The 23,433-nt window shown below is 44.9% G+C and overlaps 1 protein-coding gene across 2 annotated transcripts; it reads left to right on the top strand.

The window, feature by feature from the left end:
• Nucleotides 1–840: 840 nt before the first annotated feature.
• On the top strand, nt 841–10,061 carry TGIF1 (TGFB induced factor homeobox 1). 2 transcript variants are annotated; one of them, XM_051611859.1, is made up of 3 exons: nt 841–1,121; nt 7,514–7,740; nt 8,989–10,061. In XM_051611859.1, the coding sequence occupies exons 1-3, from the start codon at nt 1,106–1,108 to the stop codon at nt 9,553–9,555; spliced, it is 810 nt and encodes a 269-aa protein (XP_051467819.1). In that variant the 5' UTR covers nt 841–1,105; the 3' UTR covers nt 9,556–10,061. The 2 variants fall into 2 exon arrangements, with proteins under 2 accessions (XP_051467819.1, XP_051467820.1); XM_051611860.1 differs by lacking the exon at nt 841–1,121 and adding an exon at nt 2,408–3,077.
• The last annotated feature ends 13,372 nt before the right edge of the window (nt 10,062–23,433 follow it).

The raw sequence follows: 23,433 nt of genomic DNA, 5'->3' as shown, positions 1-23,433 counted from the left end.
GTTTCCCATCCCCGAGGAAAATAAACTGTTGCTGCACCACGTGCTCGCCTGAGAGGGATGAGTCAAGCTGTGAGACTTTTCTCTTTTACAGCTATGAGCATGTGTGTCGTAGCTCCGGGCTAGGGAGGGGGGCGGGGAGCGGAGGGGGAGAAAAACAACCTTTGCGAACTGAAGTAAAAATAACCCCCGAAACGGGGCTCGCCTTCCCCTGCGGGAAAGGTTGGCCAGCGCCAGCGATCCCTCGTTGCCATTGGAAGGGGGGCAGGAGCTGAAGCAGCCCCCTCGGGGCCGCTCCGCAGCCGGGGAGGGGGGCGCTGGGGGCGGCGAGGCCCACCCGTCTTTTAAGGGTTCCTTCTCCTGCCATACGTCCAGTCCTTTCTTCTCCCCTCTATTCAAGCAAAGGAGTGGGTGGTTCATCCGGCAGCAACAGGAGGAGGCTAGTCAAGGGCAGCTGTCAAAATCTTCCCCCCCCCTCCCCTCGCCCGCTTCTCCTTCCAGTTTAATGATCAAACGTCTGCCTGGAAGAAAGGCGAGGGAGCGGGCGACACGAAGGGCTCCCCCCGCCGCCGCTTTTTTTGTGTGCATGAGCGAGCGGGTACGGGCCGAGCCGCCCTCCCCCCCCGCCCTCGCCGCCGGCCCGTCCCTCCCCTCCCGTCTGACAGAGCCAGAGCAACCCGGGAGGGGAGGAGAGAGCAGGAGGGGGGAAGGCAGCGCGGCAGCCGCGAGTGCCAGTGCAGCGCTCGGTTACTCTCCCGTACTCGCTGCTGGGAGGAGGGGGAGGGCGGGCGCTGCGTACCTTTCCCTCCCGTGCCTTTCCTCACTTTAACAAGCCGGGGCCAAAAACCGGCGGAAGGGAACAAAGGGAAGGGGGAAGGAAAGCCCACCCCGACAGCGGCCGTACCAGAAAAACCCTCGGGGAGACCGAGCCCTGCGGCTCCCGCTGACAGCAGCGTGGCCCCGGACTGGGCGCCTGACTCCGCGGCGGTGGTTCTTCGTCGTCGTCGTCACCCTCATCGAGTTTAAAGGACCAGCGTCTAGCAAAGGGAGAAACTTGAGTCAGTGTGGGGTGTCCGACGGCAGCAGCGGCTCGATCCTGGCGATTAAGATGAAAAGTAAAAAAGGTAGTTGTGATGGGGCGTGCTCGCCGCTGGGAGAAAGCGGGGTGCCCTGTTCCTCTCCTCTCCCCACGGGAATGGCTTGAGGGGGGGCTGCTGTCAAGCCAGACAGAATCTGTTTATTTTCACGGCCGTTTTCTCCCCAGTGCCCTCCCCCGCGCCCCCGGCCGAGCTCCCGTGGAAGATGGCAGTGGATGCTCAGCTTCCAGACAAAACATGCGGGGCTGTTGTTTGGAGGCGGTCGCCTCTTCGCGCCGCTGGCTCCCTGTCAAAAACATGTCCAGCCGCCCCTTTTGTGCCTCCGCGAAGTTTTGTTTTCGCTCCCTGCTCTGACTCCTCTTCCCCCTTAGCCTCTGTTTTTCTGTTGTTTGGTGGTGTGTTTTTTTTTTTTTTTTTGCTTCTCCGCACCGAGCCCCGCTGCCTGGGGGGCGAGGGTGCGGGTCGTTTTCCCAACTTGGGGCGAGGGAAGCGGGGCTGCTCGCAACTCTTGAGCGTCGCGATTCTTTGTTCGCGGCGGCGGGGGGAGCGGGCACGCCAGGCTGGGGCGGGCGGCGGCGGGGGCTGCTTGGGGAAAGGGTCTCAAACCCCGTCCGCGCCCTTGGCTGCGTTGTTTCTTGGAAGTTCCTGCATTTCTCTTCCTTTTATCCCTCAAAACAGGAAAAAAAAGAAAAAAAAGAAAAAAAAAGGTATAAAAGTTTCCACACAGTTAGGGTTAAAAGGAGAAAGGCTCTTTCCCCCTAGGTAAATAGGGCTCCTGGAGTTTTCTTTGTGTTAGTTCACAGCCAAACTTCATAGTTACAGGATCGTTACTCTTTGCGCTTGGGGTGCTTTAAGTGCCTTTAAATTAGAGCTTGGCCACAAAGACGCGGAACATGCTTTCAGACTTAACCTATCTGTGCTAGCGGGAGGAAGGCTGGAAAGAAGTTTATAGCAAAGCAGTATCTTTTCAGTTGCGATTGACCGGTCTTTCGTGTGGATGAAGGGTATTTTGCATTTAAAGACACATTAAATTGCCCAAAGTGCAGAGCCAGAGGAGAGCAGTGCGCATGTTCAGTACTCCAGAGTTGTGCTGTTTTTCCCCTACTACGCATTCCTGCGGCTCTAGTAGAGCAGACTCGCTCATTGTTAATATCCTTGGAGCAATTAATGCATATGTCGTTCGTGAAATCATTGGGCTGGTAGAAACGTCATGTACTAATATGGTTTGTAGCCCTGGTAAGAAGCTTGGGACGTGCCACTTGTCTAAGAGGAGCACACACAAAGGGAATTGGGCTACAAAGACGAAGTTTAAAGGGCGGGCAGGGTGGTGTTTAGCAGGGAAGCATTTCGAGTTCCCGCAGGAGAACGCGGCGCGCTTTAGCCTGCGAGCGAACTGCACGGATTTTTGGGTTACAACATGTGCTGCATACCAAGCTCGGCCATCTGTGCCTAGAGACAGTGACAGCATTGACTTTAAAATGTTTCGGTCGTGTTAGGTAGGATGAGATTCTTAACCTTATTGCAGGCAGGGTTGGTTGGTTGTTGGTTGGGTTGGGTTTTTTTTCCCCCTTTTTTAAAGTTTCACTGAATTAATTTAGCGCAGTTATTTTTAGGACATTCCTATGCTCCCTATTTGCACAGCAGTGGTGAGCTGGTTTCCTGTCTGCTGTTGCTTCCATTGTTCAGACTTTTCTCCCTGAGGGCAGCTGCTGGTTGGTGAAATACCAAACTCCCTGCACTTTCAACTGTTGTTCTTGCCACCCATGAAATAAATGCGTGTGAAAAATGCTGACGTAGTTTCTAGGTATGCGTGTGTAGGGCTTTGTCCGTGTGTGTATGTGTGTGAGAGAGGGGGGAAAAGTATCTGCTTTGAGAGTTGCAAGTCCTCGGCTGAAACAATGGAAACAATGAAAGGTGACAGGCGGGAGGGAGAACTTTTGAGAGGTGCCCTGGGCCTGGGGTTTGCGTGGCAGAAATTAAAAGGTGTAGAGACAAAGACGGAAACTTTTAAAAAATACGTTAGAGCTAGGGTGTCTTTGAGTTATTAAAGATTTGGCTTGTAGTTATTTGTGACCTCCTGGCATTTGGGGTTCATTCAAGAACTTTCAAAGAGTGGCTTTGTTACAGATTTCTTGCTTGCACTCCTAAAAAAATCCCGTTTAAAGAAAAAAAATATATATATAGCACAGCCAAGTCTGGTTGCTTTAGAAGCAATGGGGCACAAGCTGTGAAATGCAGAGGAAAACAAGTAGGCTGGTTCCTCATTTATGAAACTTATTTAGAGGAAAAAGACTTTTTTTTACGGTGGAAATTCCCTTTTGCATCCTTGTAGTTCGTGTTTGCTTATAATTTTAAGGGTTTTTTGTTGTTGGTTTGTAAAGTCACGTTAAATTTAAGTTAGGTTTCTTTGTGTGTTGGATTTTTTGTGTGTTTTTTGATTGAGATGTTTGTGTTTTAATTTGTGCATGAATCCCCCAGGACTCTTCTGTGGATAGTTTCATTTACAAATAATAAGGTGATAGCAATCACTCTGAACATATTCAGCTTGTTAATTAGCTGATTTAGAATACAATCTCGCAAAGACACAGGCATGTACTCAAGTTTATACATGTGAGGAATCCTACTGAACTTGGTTACAACAGGTTCGGGGCCTTAGATGAGAACTGGTTCTGTTTATCTGTGCTTTTAGAAATAATCCAGCTTAAGAAATTCAGAGAACCCTGAGGGGATGGGAGGTTTTCCGAAAGGTGATTTCTGTCTATCTCTTCTCTGGAGGGCAGAGATTGTTCCTTGTGGTATACTTTGTCCTGTTTTGAATAACAATTGGCTTCTGCCACTTCCTCTTGTGAAGCCCTTCCTCGACACAATGGGATAGTTGTTGGTGTGTTTTTTTTCCCTGATAGTCAGCCTAAATTTGCTTACCTTCCATTTAGTTTGTCTCAGCCTCTCTAAATACTTTGTCCTCCCCCTGAAAAGTATTTTCATGCCTTCTTAAGCAGCGGTAGTCAATTTTGGAATCGACTTTAGTCATCACCGTACTTTTACTCAAGTTGTTTCAAGCTGTTGACGGTTGGGTGTTGAGCCTGGACTCGAGATCCAAGGTGTAATCTTCCCCTGAGCTGATTACCGGGGGACCTGTGAAGTGTCTGGGCTGTCATACAGTGCAGCAGTGCATCCAGTCATGTACATGACTTCAGCTGGGAAGCCACGTGGATGAAGTAATTTATAAAGAAGGGATGCTGGTCATGGAGTTGCTGGGTCATTCAATAGCATGGACTGCTCATCGAAAGTGGTGGCAGCGGGAGTAGAGAACTGAGATTTTTGTAGTGTTTTTCAGACCTCTCTGCAAATGAACTTGTGCTGCTTTAATTCAGTCCTGTAAAAGCAGTTCTTCTGTTTAGATTTAATGTATTTAGCAGACATAAAATCACCTGGCGCTAGCCTGCGTTTAAGACAAAATAACTTGGTAGGTCAGCTGGGGCTGCTCGTTGTGTCCACAAGCTTTCATTCTGGGTGTAAATAGCAGTAAGCCAATGGTCCAGCCGTGGAGCCTAGCCAGAAGCCTTTTCAGTTGGGCCCTGTTAAAACAGGAAACCAGCATCAAATAGCCTGATTACCAACAAGAGGGAAAAACAAAGCTGTGTTGTAATCAGCAGGAATGCTTTAATGAAAACAGAGCCTTGACAGCAACAACGTGGCTCCTGCTCTAGTAAAAAATATCAGCTGGGTTAGTGCGAGATTTCTAGCCGTGACTTCCTGTTGCTGCTCGCTCTGTACCGCGCCAGAGGGACCTGCTGCAAGTTCAGAGGGCTGATCATCTATTTAAATGAGCTCATTTAAATGAGGAGAAGTTGTACTATACTGGGTTTCCTGCTTAACCAAAACCCGCTTTGTGTCACTAACTTACTGTGTCAATCAATATGACACACTAAGCGAGTGGGTCAAAGGGCAGGCTCTGCCGTTGACTCATTTCTTGCTAGGTAGGTTACGGTTAGTCAGATGGTGAGTTTTACTTCAGCAAAAGAACTTGTTTGCAAAATAGAGAAACTGCTGGCTTTCAGACAGTGTTTTGTCACTTTTTTTGAAGGGGGCATGAAAAAGAGCAACCGTTCTAGAAGTTTTCCTGTCAAATCCATTTTCTCAAATTCAGAGAGGCTCCTGTGGTGTCTTTTAGCTGTGTGTTAAATAAATGTTGGAGAGGTTACTCCAGATGGGGGGGGGAGGAGTGTGTGTGTCTGGAGGCCTTTTTGTTATGCCACATAAATATGGCTTGCAAACCATTAGCAGCTAACTCTCTCATAGGAGCAGGGGATTTTTTGCTTCTTTCCCCTCTTACTTCCAGTCCTCACTGTTTGCCTCTCCCTGTTTTTTCCAAGGTCCTGTCTTGCTGCCTATTATATTTAAAAACAAACAAAAAACCCAACCCGCTGAAGTGCTGCAACACTTCTGGTTTTTGACAGACAAGACCAGCTCACTTGAAAACATTGTCTGAATAGCGTGGGCTAGTTTTAGCTAGTTTCAAAATTCAGTTTAAAAGGGGTGAGCTGCTTTTCAGAGCTATCCTGTTGTCTATGCAGGATCTTTGTTCCAAGAAGTGCTCCTCGTGGCTGCAGGAGTCCATTGTGCAGGGCATGTTCTCAGGTTGGGTTGCAAGAGTGACAGCACTTTCCGTGAAGCTGTGACAAATACCAAACAGTTTGCTCAGAATCATTTTAAAGCAAACTTGACATACTTTCTACATGAATTAAGAACCTGTTTACATAATTTGAAGTTTATCTTGTGTTGGCTATTTAAATATTGTTCTATTGTTCCTGTTCCATGACTGGATAATTTATGTAGCTAATCATCACAGGAAAAAATTGGTATGTCAGTTTGGTGTTTGTCGGTTACATAAATCAGCAACTGGGAATATGAAAACAATACTAAGTGAGTTACTGAACTAACTACACCAGACAAACTGGAGATTGATCATCCTGCTGGGAATGCTTGCATGTCAAAAATATGCTTTAAAATTTGGACAACTTAAACTAATTAAGTCTGTTTGAGCTATTCATAAATAGGGGAACACAAGAATAATTTACCATGTCCGCTTTGGCTAAAGTTTTAAAGTGTGGTCCTCCTCTGCTATCCCTGCCCCCAGCCCCCACCAGGTATTAAGGAAAACATTTTTCTTTTTTTTTCTTGCCTTTTTTTTCTCTCTCTCTCCTTTTCTCTCTCCTTCTCTCTCTTTCTCTCCTTCTCTCTCCTTTTCTCTCTCCTTCTCTCTCTTTCTCTCCTTCTCTCTCTTTCTCTCCTTCTCTCTCTTTCTCTCCTTCTCTCTCTTTCTCTCCCCTCTCTCTTTCTCTCTCCTCCTCTCTCTCTCTCTCCTCTCTCTCCTCTCTCTCTTTCCTTCTCTATCTCATTTTTTTCTTCTTCCATTAAATACTTGTTTGTTTTTATTTTGTTTGCATCCCGTAGCTTTATGTTAACTAGTAATGTGGTGTATATGGATGAAAGAGTAATAAAATTTTGGTATCTGTTCCTTCCTTGATGTTGAAGAAAAAACGTATGCAGTTAACTTGTAAATCTGGAGCCTTTGTAGTAAGTGTAGCACAGAACACACATTTCCACAGATTGAAAAATGAGATTAAAACCATAAAGGTGAAAAAATAATCAGGATGCAAAGTAGTTAATTTAAAACAAACAAACAGATCCACCCAAACATTACATTATCATGGTTATTTGATACAAAAGTGCAATTAAATTACAGCAGTTCATCTCCTGATAAATTGGTGGACTCTTACATTACTTAAACACTTGGTTTTTTCCTTTTCCTGCACTTTCCCCCCCTCTTTCTAAGTGAAAATCCATGCAGGGGTGGGGGCAGACAGTTTTTCCCTTCTTTTCTTGTTCCATTATTTTTTTATTAATAAATCTAGGATGAGCTATTAATTTATAAAATCTTCAGGCTCTCTTTCCTAGAAGGAAAGCATCAGCATGTTAAGAAGTTTTTAAATAACCCATTGCTTGAGTTGAGTGGTTTTAAGTTCTTGCTTATTGACATTTTGTCCAGCCACAGGATAGTTATCCTTGAAGAAATGTGTTGGATGCATAAAATAGCAAGCAAATTTGGACAATATTGGTATTAGATAGAAGCCTTCTGATAACATGCAGTGGATAAAAGGTTACCAAGGGAACAAGACAGTGAGGATTTGTGGAGAAGAATTCCCCTAGGAACAGTTGGTGCTACTTTTTGTTCAGCTGACAGAAAAGCTAGAGCTTGACAAGTTAACGTTACAGGACAAATCTCCTCTAGAGGAGGCTATACTATGATTCATAGTGAAGACAGTTACCATAATAAAAAGTGAACTGTAACATGCTGGAGCTGAGTAGTTTATGGATTTAGGAGGCTGATTGTTCTTTTCTTCCTATAATTGTAGGTGTAGTTGCAATATCAGGCAGTGAAACAGAGGATGATGACACTATGGATGTCCCGCTGGATCTTTCCTCATCTGCTGGCTCAGGCAAACGGAGGAGACGTGGCAACCTGCCCAAGGAATCTGTGCAGATTCTTCGGGAATGGCTATATGAGCACCGATACAATGCTTATCCTTCAGAGCAAGAAAAAGCGCTGTTATCCCGACAGACACACCTTTCCACACTACAGGTATTAAAAAATCTAGTTCTCGTGTCTAAAGGAGCTGTCTTCTGTTTTCCTTTTCATTTACTCGTGATCTAGTCACTGATACAAATGTTTGCACTGCATGTGAGATGTCTTTTTTTTATTGTTACTCTCCTTCTGATGACACTTGTAAGGAGAAATGCAAATTAATTGTGCGTTATGATTATCTTTGGTTTTTGGGAATAACATTTCTTCCTTGGGAGAACAGGCAGTTAGGAATTTGAGCATGCACATTGATTTTTTGCAGAATCAAGGCCCAAAAGGCATAAAAGGTCTGTATAACTCTTCACTTCTAAATCTGCAGTTTGAGACTTATTTCTGTAGAACGTGCACATACAGAATTACGTCACTTCCATTAAGTTCAGTGGAACAACCTGAGCTCCTCAAGTGTGTTGGTGTAGGTATGATGAAGCTTTTCTGTTGTTAGCTTGGATTCTCATCCCAGGATACCTTTGGCAGCTGCAGGGTCCCTTGGATGCACTATTCTTGTCTTCTGTGATCACCTTTGGTGGAATAGCTGTTGACAATTGCTGCTTTCCACCTTGAGGGAAGGTGGCTTGATGAGAACTTGGGTAAACTCAGGTTTGGTTTTGAGAGGTGCTAAACATGGAGTGCTCCATTTGGCTTCTAGGCTTAATTTTTCCAGATTAACTCCTTAGTACAAATTTTGTAATTGGATATACAGTAAAATTTCCTTAATGTCACATAAAGAGAACCTCCTTTATGTAGTGAACAGAAAGACATTAAACTATGAACTATCCTGTATCACCCAGGAAACTGGTTTGATATTTAAACAAGGACAAACTTAAATGAGGTAATTCATGTTGTCTGTCGACACAGTCAGTTGAACAAGGAAAATCAGTAACTATTTGTGGGAGGAGTGGCTCTCTTCAGAGAGAAAAGGTTTTCCTGTTGTTAATTAACCTAAGCTAAGGAACAATAGCCAATAGGTTAATGTGTGTGCACAGAGTTAAAAGCTAAACCCCTCCGAACGGGCTAGCAGTCATCATATGTCCCAGGGCTTTCTGTAACAGGAGTGGGGACCCAGGGTTAGAGCCCAGAGAAGGGAAGGGCCTTTGCCAGGCGTGTCACAACTTGTCAGTCGATCTTTCTTTTGTTCTGCAGTTAAGGAAACTACTTGGAGGAGGGATTCATTAATCTAACCCAATGACTCTAATGGCACATAGTTGGAAATGAATGAACATAGACATTAAGATGTGATTATATTCCCAGGTCTGCAACTGGTTTATCAATGCACGCCGCAGGCTTTTACCTGACATGCTGAGGAAGGATGGCAAAGACCCAAATCAGTTCACCATCTCTCGGCGAGGCACCAAGCTTCCTGAGGGTGGCCTGGTGGAGTCTTCCATCAGCACAAAGAACTACATTCCCTTGCTGGAGGAGACTGCCTTCCTTCCTGCAGCTGCGCCGCTCGGCAAGACTGTGCCTTCTTCCAAGCTGGCTTCCCCAGGATCAGTCCTGGCTCGGCCATCGGTGATATGCCACACAACTGTGACTGCATTGAAAGACGCCCCTTTCCACTTTTGCCAGCCGGCTGATGTAGGCCAGACCACAGACCTGCAGCAGCCCCTTGCCAGTGGCTTCACAGACAACTCCCTCTCCTACCATGAGGACGCATCTAAACTGGGACCTGGTGCAAATACACAGAGCGGGCTCTTCAACACTCCTCCTCCAACCCCACCAGACCTTAACCAGGATTTTAGTGGATTTCAGCTGCTGGTGGATGTTGCGCTCAAAAGGGCAGCAGAGATGGAGTTGCAGGCGAAACTTATGGCCTAAATCCCTTTCCTTCTTCCCCGTTTTGTTTTTTCAGGCAGGGATCTAACAGCTGTGTGGTTTTTGCCACCCACACGATATCAAGACTTCACTGCATTATTATTATTTTTTTTATTAATCTTATTTGCACAAGGGATTGCTGAAATGAAGCTTCCTGTCACTGAGATGGTCTTCAGTGGAATACGGTCATTCCAAGAATTATAAACTTAAAGCTACTGTAGAAAGAAAGGATTGTGTGTTGTTTTTTGTTTTGGGTTTCGTTTTTTTTTTTTAATGTTTTCTTTGTAGGTTTTTCATAATGTGAGATGGTTCCCAAGATCATGTGATTTGTTTTTGTTTCTTTCAGACTGTGCAATATCTAGTAATGATATAGAGTCTTCTTATCATTCCCAAGCGGAACAGAATATACCGACACGCTGTTTAAAATAAATTTCCAATTTTTTTAACAATATGAACTTTGGATGATTATGCTTTTTTTCCCATAATGTAATAAATATTTTCTTTAAGAATGGATGCATATGGAGTATTTTGTTGAATATGAGCTTTGCAGAAAACACAGCTTTACTCTTGAAATAAATGGAAGTGAGAAGTTACTTTGGTTTAGAGAGCTATAGATGTTTGAAGGGATGCTGAAAGTGGACCAGAAGTACCTGACCATGCTCTGCTATGTTGAAATTTTTAAAGAGGCTAAAGTGAGCCATGTAGACAACTCATTAAGTTTCAGAGGAATATCTTAGGTCCCTCTGAGACTTCTAGCATTTGGCTCCTAGAAATACTTCAAAGTTAGGTGATGTGACAGCCCATGGGAAAGTTGTCCTGAAGATGAAGTGAGGCCATACGACAGGTTGGGGTGAGTGTTCTTTGCGGGTCTTTGATACAGCTCCTGGGCATCACTGGTGACAGACTTAGAGCAGGGAGGACAAAGGCCCCCACTCTTACTCTCCCTGGGCTAGCAGTGACAAGGTTTTGACTCAGTAATTCTAGTAGACTGTATTGGGTTGAAATCTGAGTTCTGGGAGCCAGGTCTGGTGAGATATTTTAACAGGTGGTAGACTAAGATTTAGAAGAGATCCCTGTTGTATTGAGGTATATTCTGGCCAACAGAATCTAAGTTACCTTTCAGAAAAGGACTCTATTACTGAAAAATCCAAAGACTTGCAGCTCACATTTCAACTTACTTGAATGTCAGTCACCCATCCTTATCCTTCCAACAACAGTGAAATAAGACACCTCTGGGTAAGAAAAATCCGTTCCAGTTAATCCTTAAAAACAAAACCTGTTGTCTGCTTGAGAGGCTGGGGGAGAGCTTTGTGGAGCAAAAGAGCTAATGACTTTAGGAATATCATGAATAGAAGTCCACAATACTTGGACTACAATGTATATGCATTTTGTTTTGCTATGGCCTTTTTTTGTTTTTAGTATCACAAATATACTTCATATGTTCACTGGAGCACTCTGGAATTCTACTGAACTTCTGCCTTTATTTAACCTTCAGGTTTAAAATATTTTTTAAAAAAGCAAATAGTAAACAGTAGCTTACTCATGTCTGTATCAGTGACAGTTATCCTAATATACTGCATGAACATAGATTTTTTTTAATATTTTCTATTGAAATAAAGCTAGAAAAAATATTTTTTAACATAGCCAGAGATGGCTGTATACTTTGTCTTCAGGCAATAGCATGTGAGTCTGGAAAGAGCCTTTTGTCTTGTCTCATTGGGCACTCTACTTTATATCTCTAGGCTACTTTTCCTGGAACACTTGTGCATGTTTTTTTTAGTTGTTTGGTTGTTTTTTTAATGGCTAATTATAAAATAAAATGGAAGTATGCTTTGTGTAACTCTGAGGTCAATGTTGAGGGAAAAGTTGATCAATATACATCCTTTTGTGGAGTAAACGATTGTTGTGAAGGGGTGCTAAGCACCCAAGGAGGAGTGTAAAGGTTTGGAAGATGCTTCCTTGTCCACATGCAGGAAGAGACTTCATTGCAACACTCCTTATGCCTGTGCCTCAAGCACTGATGATGGAAAAGCAACCTCATGCAAATATGTTTGCATTGTTTTATTTAAATTGTTGGACGTTTCCTTTTTTTTTTTTGATAATTTTCCTTTTCCTCGGATCATTAAAGGGCATTCTTAGAGATCTTTACTCTTCATTACTCTGCCTTTTAAAATAAAACAAGTCAGCAAGTTCAGGAAAAAAAAAAAAAAAAAGCTTTGCTTGCTGAGCTGACCAGTTCTATAATTCCACTAGAACAGCTGCAGTAATGAAAATGAAAATAGGATGAGGAAGAAAGCTGTTGCCATTCAGGTTAACAGTTTTCATTGAAAGTAAAAGCCTGTCTCTGCGCTGTTTTCATTTACCATTATGCCACACAAAATGGCATTAGTGTAACTGAGCATCAAAGTCCTGCCCGTGTGATGAGCACTGCATTTCCATTTAGTTGACTGACCCCAGTACCCTGGGGACTTGTGACCAGTTTTGCTTGAGGCCAATTGGTTGTTGGTTTTTTTTTAATTACTATTACTTGTGTTAAGGTTACACCTAAAAGTTCAGCTGTAGTCATAAGCCCTTGGGCTGATTAGCACCTGGCACACCATTTAAAAGCTTTTCCCTACCCTGAGGTGTTATTTAACTTGAAGGAGGAAAATTACTCATATTGAGTATCGGCTAAAATAATATCAAAAGGGAGTTTCAGCTTTCCTGTAATCTAGCACTGATAGTTTTGGTGCAGGCTATTAAAGTTTTCTTTCAGAGCAGAAACTTGAAGTAACTCCAGGTAAAATCAAAGGTAAGTATGTGTGAAGTATCAGGTGAAGCAGGAGTCCTAGAAACGAAACTAAAGGCTTCATGTGGTGGACACTCATCCCTGGTAAGGCAAAAGAAAAGTGTATTTCTAGAAACTTGGTTTACTGTGGTGTGGGGAAAACAAACAAACAAAAAAGCAGTAGTAAGAAGCAGTAAGACAACACAGGCACTTCTGTAGTTCTTGCTTCAGTGATAAACCTAATTGTAAGGCAGCTGTGTCAAAACCCAACCTCTGGCTGAAAACACACACTTAGGCTGACTGTGAAGATGAAGGGAAGGTATCGCTGTGCGTTACTGGAGACCGCGTGGCCGGTCAGGGCGTAAATGAGCTCAGAAGTATGACAAATCCGTGCCAGGGAAAACAGCTCACGCAGACTTCATCAACCTTGTTTTCATGGCTTTTGTATCTTGTAAACAACTTGTGGCAGCTGCATGTGATAAATCTCTGCGCAGAGCAAAAATAATTACAATAGGGAGAGGAATCTCGAGACTGGCGTGGCAGCCCGTGTGCATGGGGGAGGGGGCTGTGGTATCCCACATGTCTCCCGGCTTCTGCCATGAGGTCAATGTACACGTCTGTAAGACCGTTGAAGCTGTAACAGCTGGCCTCATGTGCTGTGGGGGAGGGAAGACACGCAGGAAGAGCACGAAACCGGGAAAACTGGCTCCGGGAGGGCAGTGAAGCTGGTCTGCGAGATCCTGGGTGGTTCTGGCTCTGCAGCCAGGGGGATGCTGCTGCCTGGGCAGAGGGGTGCAGGGAGCGCTGCGCCAGAAAAGGGGTGGCAGGAGAAAGAAAGCAGAAACTCTGGGGAGAAAGAGCGTGGGTGATGTAGAATGGTCACGGTTTTCCTTTTGGAGAGCAGGAAAGCCTGCAGCAGGAAGCCCAGCCGGCAGAAGGTGCAGTGCAGCTGGACACCCAGGTGCACCGTGACCCTGTTAAGTGTCACTTTTGTACCGATGGTATTTAGGTCATTTGCAGTTAACTGTGTGCTGCCTGCCAAAGTCTGTTTTCATTCATCATTTTTCTCACCGTGCTCATGCAGTTTTTTTAATGCTTAAAATGTATTCCTGGAGTACTTAATAATTCTTTTAAAGCTCATTTGGGTTTTTTGGGGTTGTTTTTGGTTTTATGTTTTGTTTTGTTTTTCCTCTTGGCATCTTGCAGTTGTCAACTTTGCCAAATAGGGATTACTGGCATGAATACAGCACATGTTCACTTTTCAGGACATTACTTAAGTTTCTTGTTCACCAGTTGCTGGAGTTGTTACATCTCTATCCTGTTTCGCTGGTTCAGCAGGCTCTTTTCCTGCAAGCTGCAGTGTTCAAACTGAAGGAAAAGAGATTAAGTTAAGCCACTCTCTCTAGCAAAACCTCACTTAAAGCTGTTCCTGACATAATAATTGCATCCACGTGCTTCCTATTCAGTTCTGTCTCTGTTCCTGTCCCCATCACTATAATGAGTGCCTGGAGTTCTGTACACACAGAAAATCACAAAGTTAAAACTCAGACTACATTCTCTATCCAAATTTTGTGTGCATTCCTGTTGACACCTCAGAGCCGTGGCATTTAGCCGTTTGCTCATCTTTCTCTTAAAAACCGGCTTTACTTGCCTTAAAACTTCTGTTTATTTCTGAAGCATTCTAATGCCTTCAGCTCTGAGGCATCAGGTCTGCGACTAAGACTGGCAAGTATCACTAGTCCTGCTACACGGGCTTGCAGACTAGATAAGCTTCACAGCCCTTTGTAGCACTGCAATGCTGCCTCACCACTTAACATGAATCACAGTTCCTGAAGCTGATACAGACGTGAGTAAGTTTCCGCTTCCCAGCTAATCCCTGTTCCAGAAGAGGGTTTCTGCCAAGTTTCATGTGCTCTCCCTGACAGAGTTTTGATCTTTCATCTGCTTACACCAACGTGTAATCAACCTGAAAAGATGCATGCAGGTAGCAGTGCTTTGAATTAATGACTTAACTGGGGGGACAGGTGGCAGCTTGTGAGGATGAGTTGAATGAGTGCAGCTGGCAACTCTCTAACCCTGTTTATTCTTGGACAAATTCTTTGGGACCACATACCAAGGCTGCTTTCCCTAATTGCAGCCTAGCCAGTGCCTGCCCTGGGCAATGAGCCCTGCCTGTAGGTGTGTAACAATGTGACCCTCTCGCAGCAAAGAACCCTTGTCCGGGCATTTATAAACCGTGCCTGTGTTTTTTGCTGTGACCTTTTCATCAAATCATTCTGATAATGATGAAAAGGATCAGCCTGACTGCAGCAAGTGCAGGTTAATCCCAGTGCTATGGGGTAGGTACATACGTTTGCGTAGCCCCTCTGAGTTGTTCCCTCTCTGCACCACTGCTGTGCTGCTGGGGAAATACCACCCTGGCAAGTGTTCCTGGAGCTTCTCCATCAGTGATGTTTCATGGGTTGGAAGGGCTCAGCTTCTTTTTGAGAATATTAATTTTTATCTATAGTAAAGAAATAATTCCCAATTTTGAGGCCTCTCAGTTTTACCAGTATAGTCTTTAAAAAATATACAGAAAATGTTTAGTCCCACTTCTGAAGTCCCTACAGTCTAATAGCTCATAGGGAAATGATGTGTCATGCCCTTCAAGCTTGCTGCTGCTTCCTTCTAGACAAACACTTAGGGCCAGAGTGACTTATATTAGGAATAAACCTATCATTTTCTTTAACCAGTGTGTCCTATCTAGCTTAAGCATAAAACTGAGCATTCTTCCCTTAGTTTTGCCTCTACTGTCCTAAGTCTTTTGCAGGACCAACATTTTTTATGTTGATTGGTGAACAGATTTTAGTGCTTTGTTGGGGTCTTTTGGCCTTCTTACCTTTTATTCTTTAGAAGCTGTTGATGGAAAAGACAATCTTGATCATAATTTGCCACCAGCTTATAGATTTTACAAAGATACTATATATCTACAGATGTACGTGTGTGTGTATATATCCTAGTAAGGACACCATATCTATATATAGTCCTGGTATTTTTATATATATGTATGAAAAACAAAAATCACTTGATTGATTCTGGGAAGAACACGATGTCTTGCAGCTTGGTTTTATAAACTTGTGTAGCTTGTCTTGGAACTTGTTCTGAATAGTAGAGACATAACTGATGGTCAGGATCACAACAGTTTTGTAACTTTCCTGAGTAAGGGTTCAGCTGTTTTGCCAGAGCCTGTAATTTCACTTCCTTTTCTAGCCTGCAATGTTCTGATTCCCTGACCTTGTGCTGAAAGTCTTGTTTTGTTTTCTTTTGTACTTCTAGTCTCATTCCTTGTTTGAACTCTCCCTCTGTCATCTCTCTCCCTGTTTGACTGGAGAGTGCTTACATAATACCATGCATAGTCCATTTGACTAGGTTATAGATTATTTTGTCTAGTTTTGTCTTGTTTTGAAAGTCATCTGATTTTTTCTACCCAGTTAAACTAACCACAACAGCAAATCTTGCTCTGATGCAAACGAATCAACTTCTGTTCAGGAGAGAAAGAACATCTTCTTTGTGTAGATAGCTCAGCTTTATTTCTAACTTCTGCTTTCTGTGCTCTGGCAGGGGTAAGACACAGAGAGAAGCAAGTAATAATAAAATCCACTGGGCATTTTTAAAAATGGAGGGATTGTTTTTAGTTTCAAGTTGATGGCATTGCTGGTTTCAGCATGGAGTCCTGACTTTGCTGCTACCAGCCCTCCCCAGGTGGATGCCCCATCAGGTGAGGTGTGAAGCAGACATTCCTCTGTCAGCCTTGACTGAAAGGTTAGTTCAGGTTATTGTATTAAACGCTACTTAGGCAGTTGCTGCTGTAATTAATTCTTCATGTTAAATTCACCTGGCTTGTGTTCAGCCAAGGTATTTCCAGTGATGTGCTGCCAACTTTTTCCAAATATTTCCTCAAAAGTTTTTCTTCCTTAACTGGTGATAAATGGAAAAAACCTTCTGCAAATATATCATTTTAATGTATAGATTTACATCTGCAAAGCACATACTGTTATAAAGCTACCAGACTTGGTCTCCTTGACCCCCTGCTCCCTCTGTCCTGCCACAAGCAACTTCAGCCAATTTCATCTCCTTGCCTGCTAAGACTTTTCACTGTATTAGCTGCCCTGGTGGCTGTCCCCGAGTTTCTGGAGGCTACTCAGACACAGAAGGCCTGGTTGGTAAAATACTAGCTGTGCTCTGGGTCTTTGAGAGACAGCTGGTCTTTTTTCTCACTGGCTGTGTACATGACACTTGGGGCAGGGGGTAATGTCCCACTCACCCCCTGAAGGGAGAGTGGCATCCCTCTTCAGGCCCTAGGAGAAGGTGGTGGGAATGTGGGCATACAGGTTTCTCTGTGGGAGAGTTCCCACTCAGTCTTGCAACACCTTACTCCTTTACCTGGATGCGAGTGTGAGAGCAGTGGAAGGGGTGCAGGTCCTCAGGCCAGAAGGGTGCTAGTGGTGTCATGGAGGGCAGGGTGTGAAGCCCAGCTGGAGAGCATGCCAACAGCCAGCATCACTCTGAGCTTCCTCTGATGTGCCAACTTGAATTTAAATAAGCAGCGCTCATGGAGGTTCGGGGCAAGGGGGGGGGTGGGATGGGATGTTTTTCCCTCCTATTTACACTGATAAACAACAGGTATTTCTGCTGTGGGAAATTCATTTTCCTTTTCTTTCAAATGCAGTGATACAGAAGGCCAGGTTTCCTCCCCCGCAGCTGGAGGAGTGAGAAGGGGATTGTGGACTAGTGGATGCCTATGTTAACCAGACCCTCCTCAAGTGGCAAACTAACTCATTAGTGGCATGACCCTACCCTGCAGCTCTGTCATGCTTGTTGAACTCAGAGGGAGCTTGATTTCAGATCCTCTGCTTCCCTGAAGATTTTCCATTCATCCTGGCTTTTCCCCAGCCCTCTTCTGCATTTGCTAGCCAGTCTGGGCTGCAGCATGGTGCCCAGATGCCTCCCCCAGCATCAGTGGGCTCCCTGGGCAGGGTGCAAGGAGATGCCATAGCCAAGCTGGAGCTGCTGCCTCCACCTGGGGCTCCTTACACTCTGCTTTCTCTCCAGCTGCCACGGGTCTGGACACAGAGCAAGGAAATCTCACGCAAGGTGCTTGTAAAAGCTGCAGGCCAGCCCTTGGTGCCTTGGCCCTTTCTGCTATTGCTGGTTGAGCCTCCCCTCCTTCTGGATGCTCCTTATGCCCTAGGAAATGCCCTGCTTCAAGGCAGCCCAGCAAGCCCACCTTGGGGATTTTAAGTGCTGGCTGGGTGCAAGATGAGGGCTACAGCTTTTGAGAAAGCCCTAGTAAACATTCTGACTGTGCATAAGAAAAAAACCAACAACCATCAACAAAAAAACCTTCCCACTCCTCAGCTACTTGGTTTGCCTAAACTTACTTCCCTGGGATATGTCAGGGTTTGATCTTTAAGAAATGGTATCTAAAGAGCACATGTGTAATAACTTAACTGTTCTGGTGATACGATCGTAATCTGCCTTTGATCCCGTAAATTGTTGAACCACAACTCTACCTGTTGCCCAAGGACTGCAGGAAATGTACACAGGTTTATGCAAATTTCTAGGACAGGGAATATTTTCCACGTCTAGGAGCTGGGGGGTGGGGGAAGATGGCTCTTGCTGCAACTGGATTGCAGCTGAATAGTCTGGCAGTCCTGATGCTCTCCTGTGTCACCCTGCTGCCAGTTCCCACGGCTGCTACCCCTCGCTGCTCACAGCCCAGTTGTGCAAGCCTGGAGCGGCAAGATTTTTCCAGAGCTCTTCTCATGTACGCTGGTGGCATTTGCAAGCAGAGTCTAAGAGCTGGGTCCTTTGGCTGCCTTCTTCTCTAAACAGCCACAGCGACTGCAACGTTCATGTTTCACCTCTAAATCCCCACAACTTTTGCCATTTGGGGGATATTCGCATGTGGGTGGGTGAATCTGATGGTAAGAGACAAAACAATTTCTTTGGGAACCTTGAGGGGAGCCAAAACTGTGCCAAAGGGTGACCAAGGCAGGACCGAGCAACAACAAAGCAGGGGCACAGCCCACTTCTGTGGAGCTGACAGGCAGGACTTTAATTTTGTGTAAAATGTGAATTTTCCTCATTCCCAGACTTATAAAAGAGTATTCAATTGTAAAGAGGCAGGTTGGGTGTAGCATGAGACTACATTCATCACCACATTTGAAGCAACCCTGCTTTACATCCAAACACTGGTCAGGGTAGCAGATCCTGCTAAAATATAAAAATAGAGATCCCTTGATCCCTTCTCTGGTTTTTGTTTGTTTGGGTTTTGTTGTGTTGGGTTTTTTTTGTATGTAAGCCAAGGGACACAACGCTGGACTTTGGTACTTGACCTGATTTATTTCAACTTGCACATTGAAGAAAGCTTTCAAAAGGGTAGGATGAGCCCTCCATCACCCAAACACTCTGGCAGGGCTCCCCTGGCAGCCGTGCTACCATTCCCTGCTCTGCCAGGGGAGACTGTGCTGCATCCAGAACACAGCCTGGCATTTTTTGTAAGCTGTGTGTGCCGCCCAGGTGCTGGGCTGTGCACACCAGAATGTAGGGCAGTGCTGCCTCAGCTGGGCACGATTTTATTTTGCTGCTTCTGTTTGTTTTTTTCACCTCGGTGATAACTCTTAACCAATGCACCATCTCTGCTCTGTGTACTTTACTACTCCTTGTGATAATCAAAATCCGGCCCTGAACTTTTTCTCTACAAAGGAAACAAGAACTTTGCCCTGTCGGCGGTTCACAGGGTGTCCGGGTGTGCCGCAGCCTTTCCTCACATGCAAAAAACTCCCAAAGGCTGTGGAAATCCAGGTTACCCTGATGGCAGACTGCTTACTGGTTTTTCATACGTGTGGGTGGAGATCAGAGGCTTTGAGATCTGACAGTCTGTTTACATTCGATTTCTGGAGTCAACCTCCTCTTTCAAAAAGAGAAGGTGCCCAACCAGTGGAAACCAACCCATAAACGCCAGGATCACCAACAACACACTGTATACAACTCAAAGTGCAACCAGCAGTGGGCAAGTGCTGAAACATTAACCAGAGCTTGGGACACCGTCTGAAGTTGCCGCCCGGTGCCCAGGCCGTGGCTGCTGGGCCCAGGGAACAAGGGCAGCAGGACTGCGGCTCCGTGAGGAGCCGGGGCGCAGCCGCTGTTTGCACAACGCTGGCAGCAGCCCCGACGCGGCGTGTGTGCAGCAATTACAAAGGTACAAGCTTCCCCGTCTTGGGCAGCGTGAGAAGCTGAGAGCCTAGGTGCTGGTTTCTGGCTCTCGATGAAGTGCTGTGTCAAGCACTGTGGTGGTGAGATGCCAGCCTTCCATGTGCACTGCCACCTTAGCAGGTATAACCTTGCCTGCAGGTGAGACTCCCAAGCCTCTCCCTGCCGCCCAACAAGGTTAGGCTTGTGGGAAAAAACATGCCATTTATGGAATTGCAGGCTGCAGTGGCAGGGGAAAAGGGAAAATGTGGGAGATGCTTCTGTACTCACACCTCAGATGTTTTGGATCTGGGTGGTGTTTTGGTAGTGTGTTGTGTTTTTTTGTTGTTTTGGTTTTGTGTTTTTTTTTTAACACTGGTGAACTGTCCTGGAGATCAGGCAAGGAGATACGAGGAACCAGAAGGCGTTTTTGAACGCACGAGTGTTGTAATCACATTACTGCTCCCTGAGCTCAGCTGACACAGGAGACTGGTAAACATCTCCCATTGCCCGGGTAGGTGACAGTACATAAATCTTCAGAGCACCCTGAGGAATAACAAGTCTTTTGCAACTTTGCCTTTGAACTCTGAAGGAGTTATGCTTGCATGATGGATGGCAGTAGTGCCTGGCTGTACTCTGAGGGGCAGCTCAGCTCCTGACTCCCTTGCAGAGGTTTTTTTGGGCCAAAAGCCATTCCTACAGTGTCTAGTCATACTATCTACATGTGCATTGTTAACTTAGCTGATTCCTGCTTTGCATTTCTCCATAGCCTCTTCTCCATATCTGTGTCTTCTCAGTGGGGCTGCTTCAGGAGCAGCCTCTTCCATTAAGGCTTAAAGTGAGTTTACCTGACAGCGTGTCCCCATTCAGGAGCAGCAGTGATGCCTTGCCCTGCTCGTGCTGAATCATTGTTACCTGGCAAAGGTTTGGGAACCATGAGATCATTTTTTATTGTAGTATATTACAGCTGCAGAAAAAGTATTGGATTTTGTGTTTATACCAAAAGATTAGTTCTTAGTTAGGATTATAAAGTCTTTAGGTATAGGACTTAGCCTTCACAGCTCTTTGTAAAGGAATTGCTCTCCTAGTAGTGGCGAAAGAAAGGACATGCTCATTTATGACACTTTAAATCCTACAATTCATTTCCCAAGACAAATAACAAAATCGTAGCAGAGAGCTCTGGCGCAGGGCTCCTTCTTGGGTTGTAAACACTGCCAGATAGAAACCATCAATATTTACACAATGTTCAGCCCAGCCCAGCACAGCTTCTTTAGTTGGGGCTTTGGAGGCATGCTAATAGGGGTATTAAATCACACTGAATACCTTCTTACAATATTTACAGTTTAACAAGAACTGTGCGTGTGTGTGTGCCCAGGACTGTGGATTGTGACCGAGCAGCACCAGAACCAGAAAACCTGCAAGGAGGCTAAGGTTGTGATACAGCCCCCCCATCCCCCTGCTTATCACACATGCACTGTGGTGGCTGGGACCCTTTCAGGTGCTGTCAGTATTCATCAGAAGCAACTTCTTAGAAGGAGCGTGTTACTGTGTGAGCTGTCACCAGATGTGCCAAGCGCTGTGTATTGAAAAGGCAGGGGGGAAAAAAAAAAATTACAAATACCATTGCCATGTTGCCCTCTGGGCTTACACAAATGTGACACAGAGAAGAATTAGACTTTTGCAGTTTCATGTTTCCTTGACCTTTTGAGGGAGGAAGAAAAATATGGGTCCAACTTCTGTCAGTTACAATGCTGACAGTCCAGAGCAAATATAATCCACTGGCTCCTGAGGTATGAGAGCAGGGCTTTGTATCGTGTATTGAAAAATCAGAGCAAGATAGCTGAGGTGTAAAGACATTTGAACAAAGGCTGGATGAGTTGGAAGCTAAATGTCTGTCCCAGGTAAGTGTAATTGTTGGTGTTTAAAGGAGATTCATTCACCCTGCTCTGGTGGGATTTCTGGTTTGGCATCAGTGCAAGGTAAAGCAGAAAATATGTGGCTTCTACTGCACAATGTCCTCTTACCGTGTGAGTGGGGGACATTCCATGAGGTAGAGTTCCTGGGCAGTAGCACCTCAGTATACCAACACTGGCAGCGGCAGCTCTGGGTAACACATGTGGCAGAGATGCTGCAACAGCACTTGCGTCATGCTCACTTGACACTTTGGAAAGCCTTGGACCATTACTGTTAAACTCACACCAGCTACATGATATGAAAACATTTCCAGTTAAAAATAATTTCAGAATATTGATATGTCAGCACATGCAACTGTTAACAAGCAAAATTTGCTTGAATTACACTTTAATGACAAACTCTGCGTGCTTCAGCAGGTTTTCTTTGTTTTGGCTTGGTTTCCTAATTTTATTCTCCACCTTCTTCTAAGAAATACTTTTGCTCAGAGAGGACAAATGGGCTGCCTACTACCTGGAATCTCAGCATTGCCTAGGAGAAGCTCATCAACGCGGATCATCATGGTAAAACACAATTCTGCAAACAAGGAGCATTTTTACCCTTTTGTGTACAAGCACAAGGCTATTAAGCAAAGGATGAGAAACGCGTGGAGTACAAGTGCAGTTTGCTAATGTATGGCTGAGTTCCCAGGTCTCTGTGCATTCTTCCAGACAGGCTGCAGTCGTCATGATGCTATTGCCAGGAAAGTTGTAAACAAAAGGAAACCTCTTGTCAGTTGAAGTATTAGGTTAGTAATACAAAGGAGTACTTCACAGGGTCTTTCAGGTTGATACACACTACCTGTTTATCAAAGATGCTGTTTGTTTTATGTAGTCATGCAGATTTATTGACATAAGTTACTGTTTTCAAATTTTTTAGAAATCACAGCAGTAGTTACTATGTGGTGAATCAGGGAAGTGAGCAAGGTCATAGGATCCTCATACATAGGATCATGATTTAACATTCAGGTTTTTTAGGCATAGCTGCCCTGGGTTCACTCAGAGATATACAAATGGACATGTTCCTATTGAAGCTGTTGAAGATTCATATTTATGCCTTGACTAAATTTCACAGTTGGCAGTTAGCCCCGGATTAAGTCTTCTTTCTCTCTCAACACTGCAAATGCAACTGCAACTTCACTAAAAATCAAACAGTGGTGTTTATGCTGGAATTAAAACAGTTGCTAGTGAGATGGCATCAGGACTCACCCCTTCAGATTCTTCTTTCCCACTGTGACAGCTTACTTCGTGGAAATAACAGCCATGAACCGACCTGGGTTACTTTTGTGTCTCCTTATTGGTGATAAATCCATGCCACATTCCCCCAGAGTTGGCATTTCAATAATGTGTGATAAGCCCCTGTCTTGTGCAAGCCCTGGTAGTTGCCCAGGGACTTGCATCTCTCCTGCACTCAGCTGGGTTCCAGGGGCTCCTTGAGAGCATGATGCTGCCCTGGCACTTCTGAGGCTTGTAAATAATACAGTGGAAATTGTGGTTATGGTGGTACTGATGCAGTGGGAGGGGATGCTGGATATTTAGAAACTATTTAATGAAGCAATGTTCCAAAATGGAAAGGAATTTCCCCCTTCAGCTGTTGCTATAGATTGCCACAGCAAACGCTTTGGTCACAGATTAACTTGGCATCCAGGCCCTTCTGCCAAGTGCCCCTCCTTCCTTCTGCTTTTCTCCTTCCCTAGGGCCACTGGTGACACTCCTGTTTTGGCTCTGAGTACCATGGCCCATGCTGTCAGTGCTCATTTCACAGTACCATACCATAGAAATGCAGTTTTGGTGCATCATCTGTGAGCTGCCTGACCAGTACCAGTTTTTCCCTTTCACTGTCAGTTTTTGTGTGGAGATGAGGAATGACATGCTGAAGTGCATCAGTTATCTCTGTTCACCCCCTCTGCCTTTAGGCCAGGCATAGCCATG

Source organism: Apus apus, chromosome 2 (assembly GCF_020740795.1).
Source record: "Apus apus isolate bApuApu2 chromosome 2, bApuApu2.pri.cur, whole genome shotgun sequence".
Lineage (NCBI taxonomy): Eukaryota > Metazoa > Chordata > Aves > Apodiformes > Apodidae > Apus > Apus apus.
Note: the sequence above shows the minus strand (reverse complement) of the source record. Positions and strands in the feature narration are given on the sequence as shown.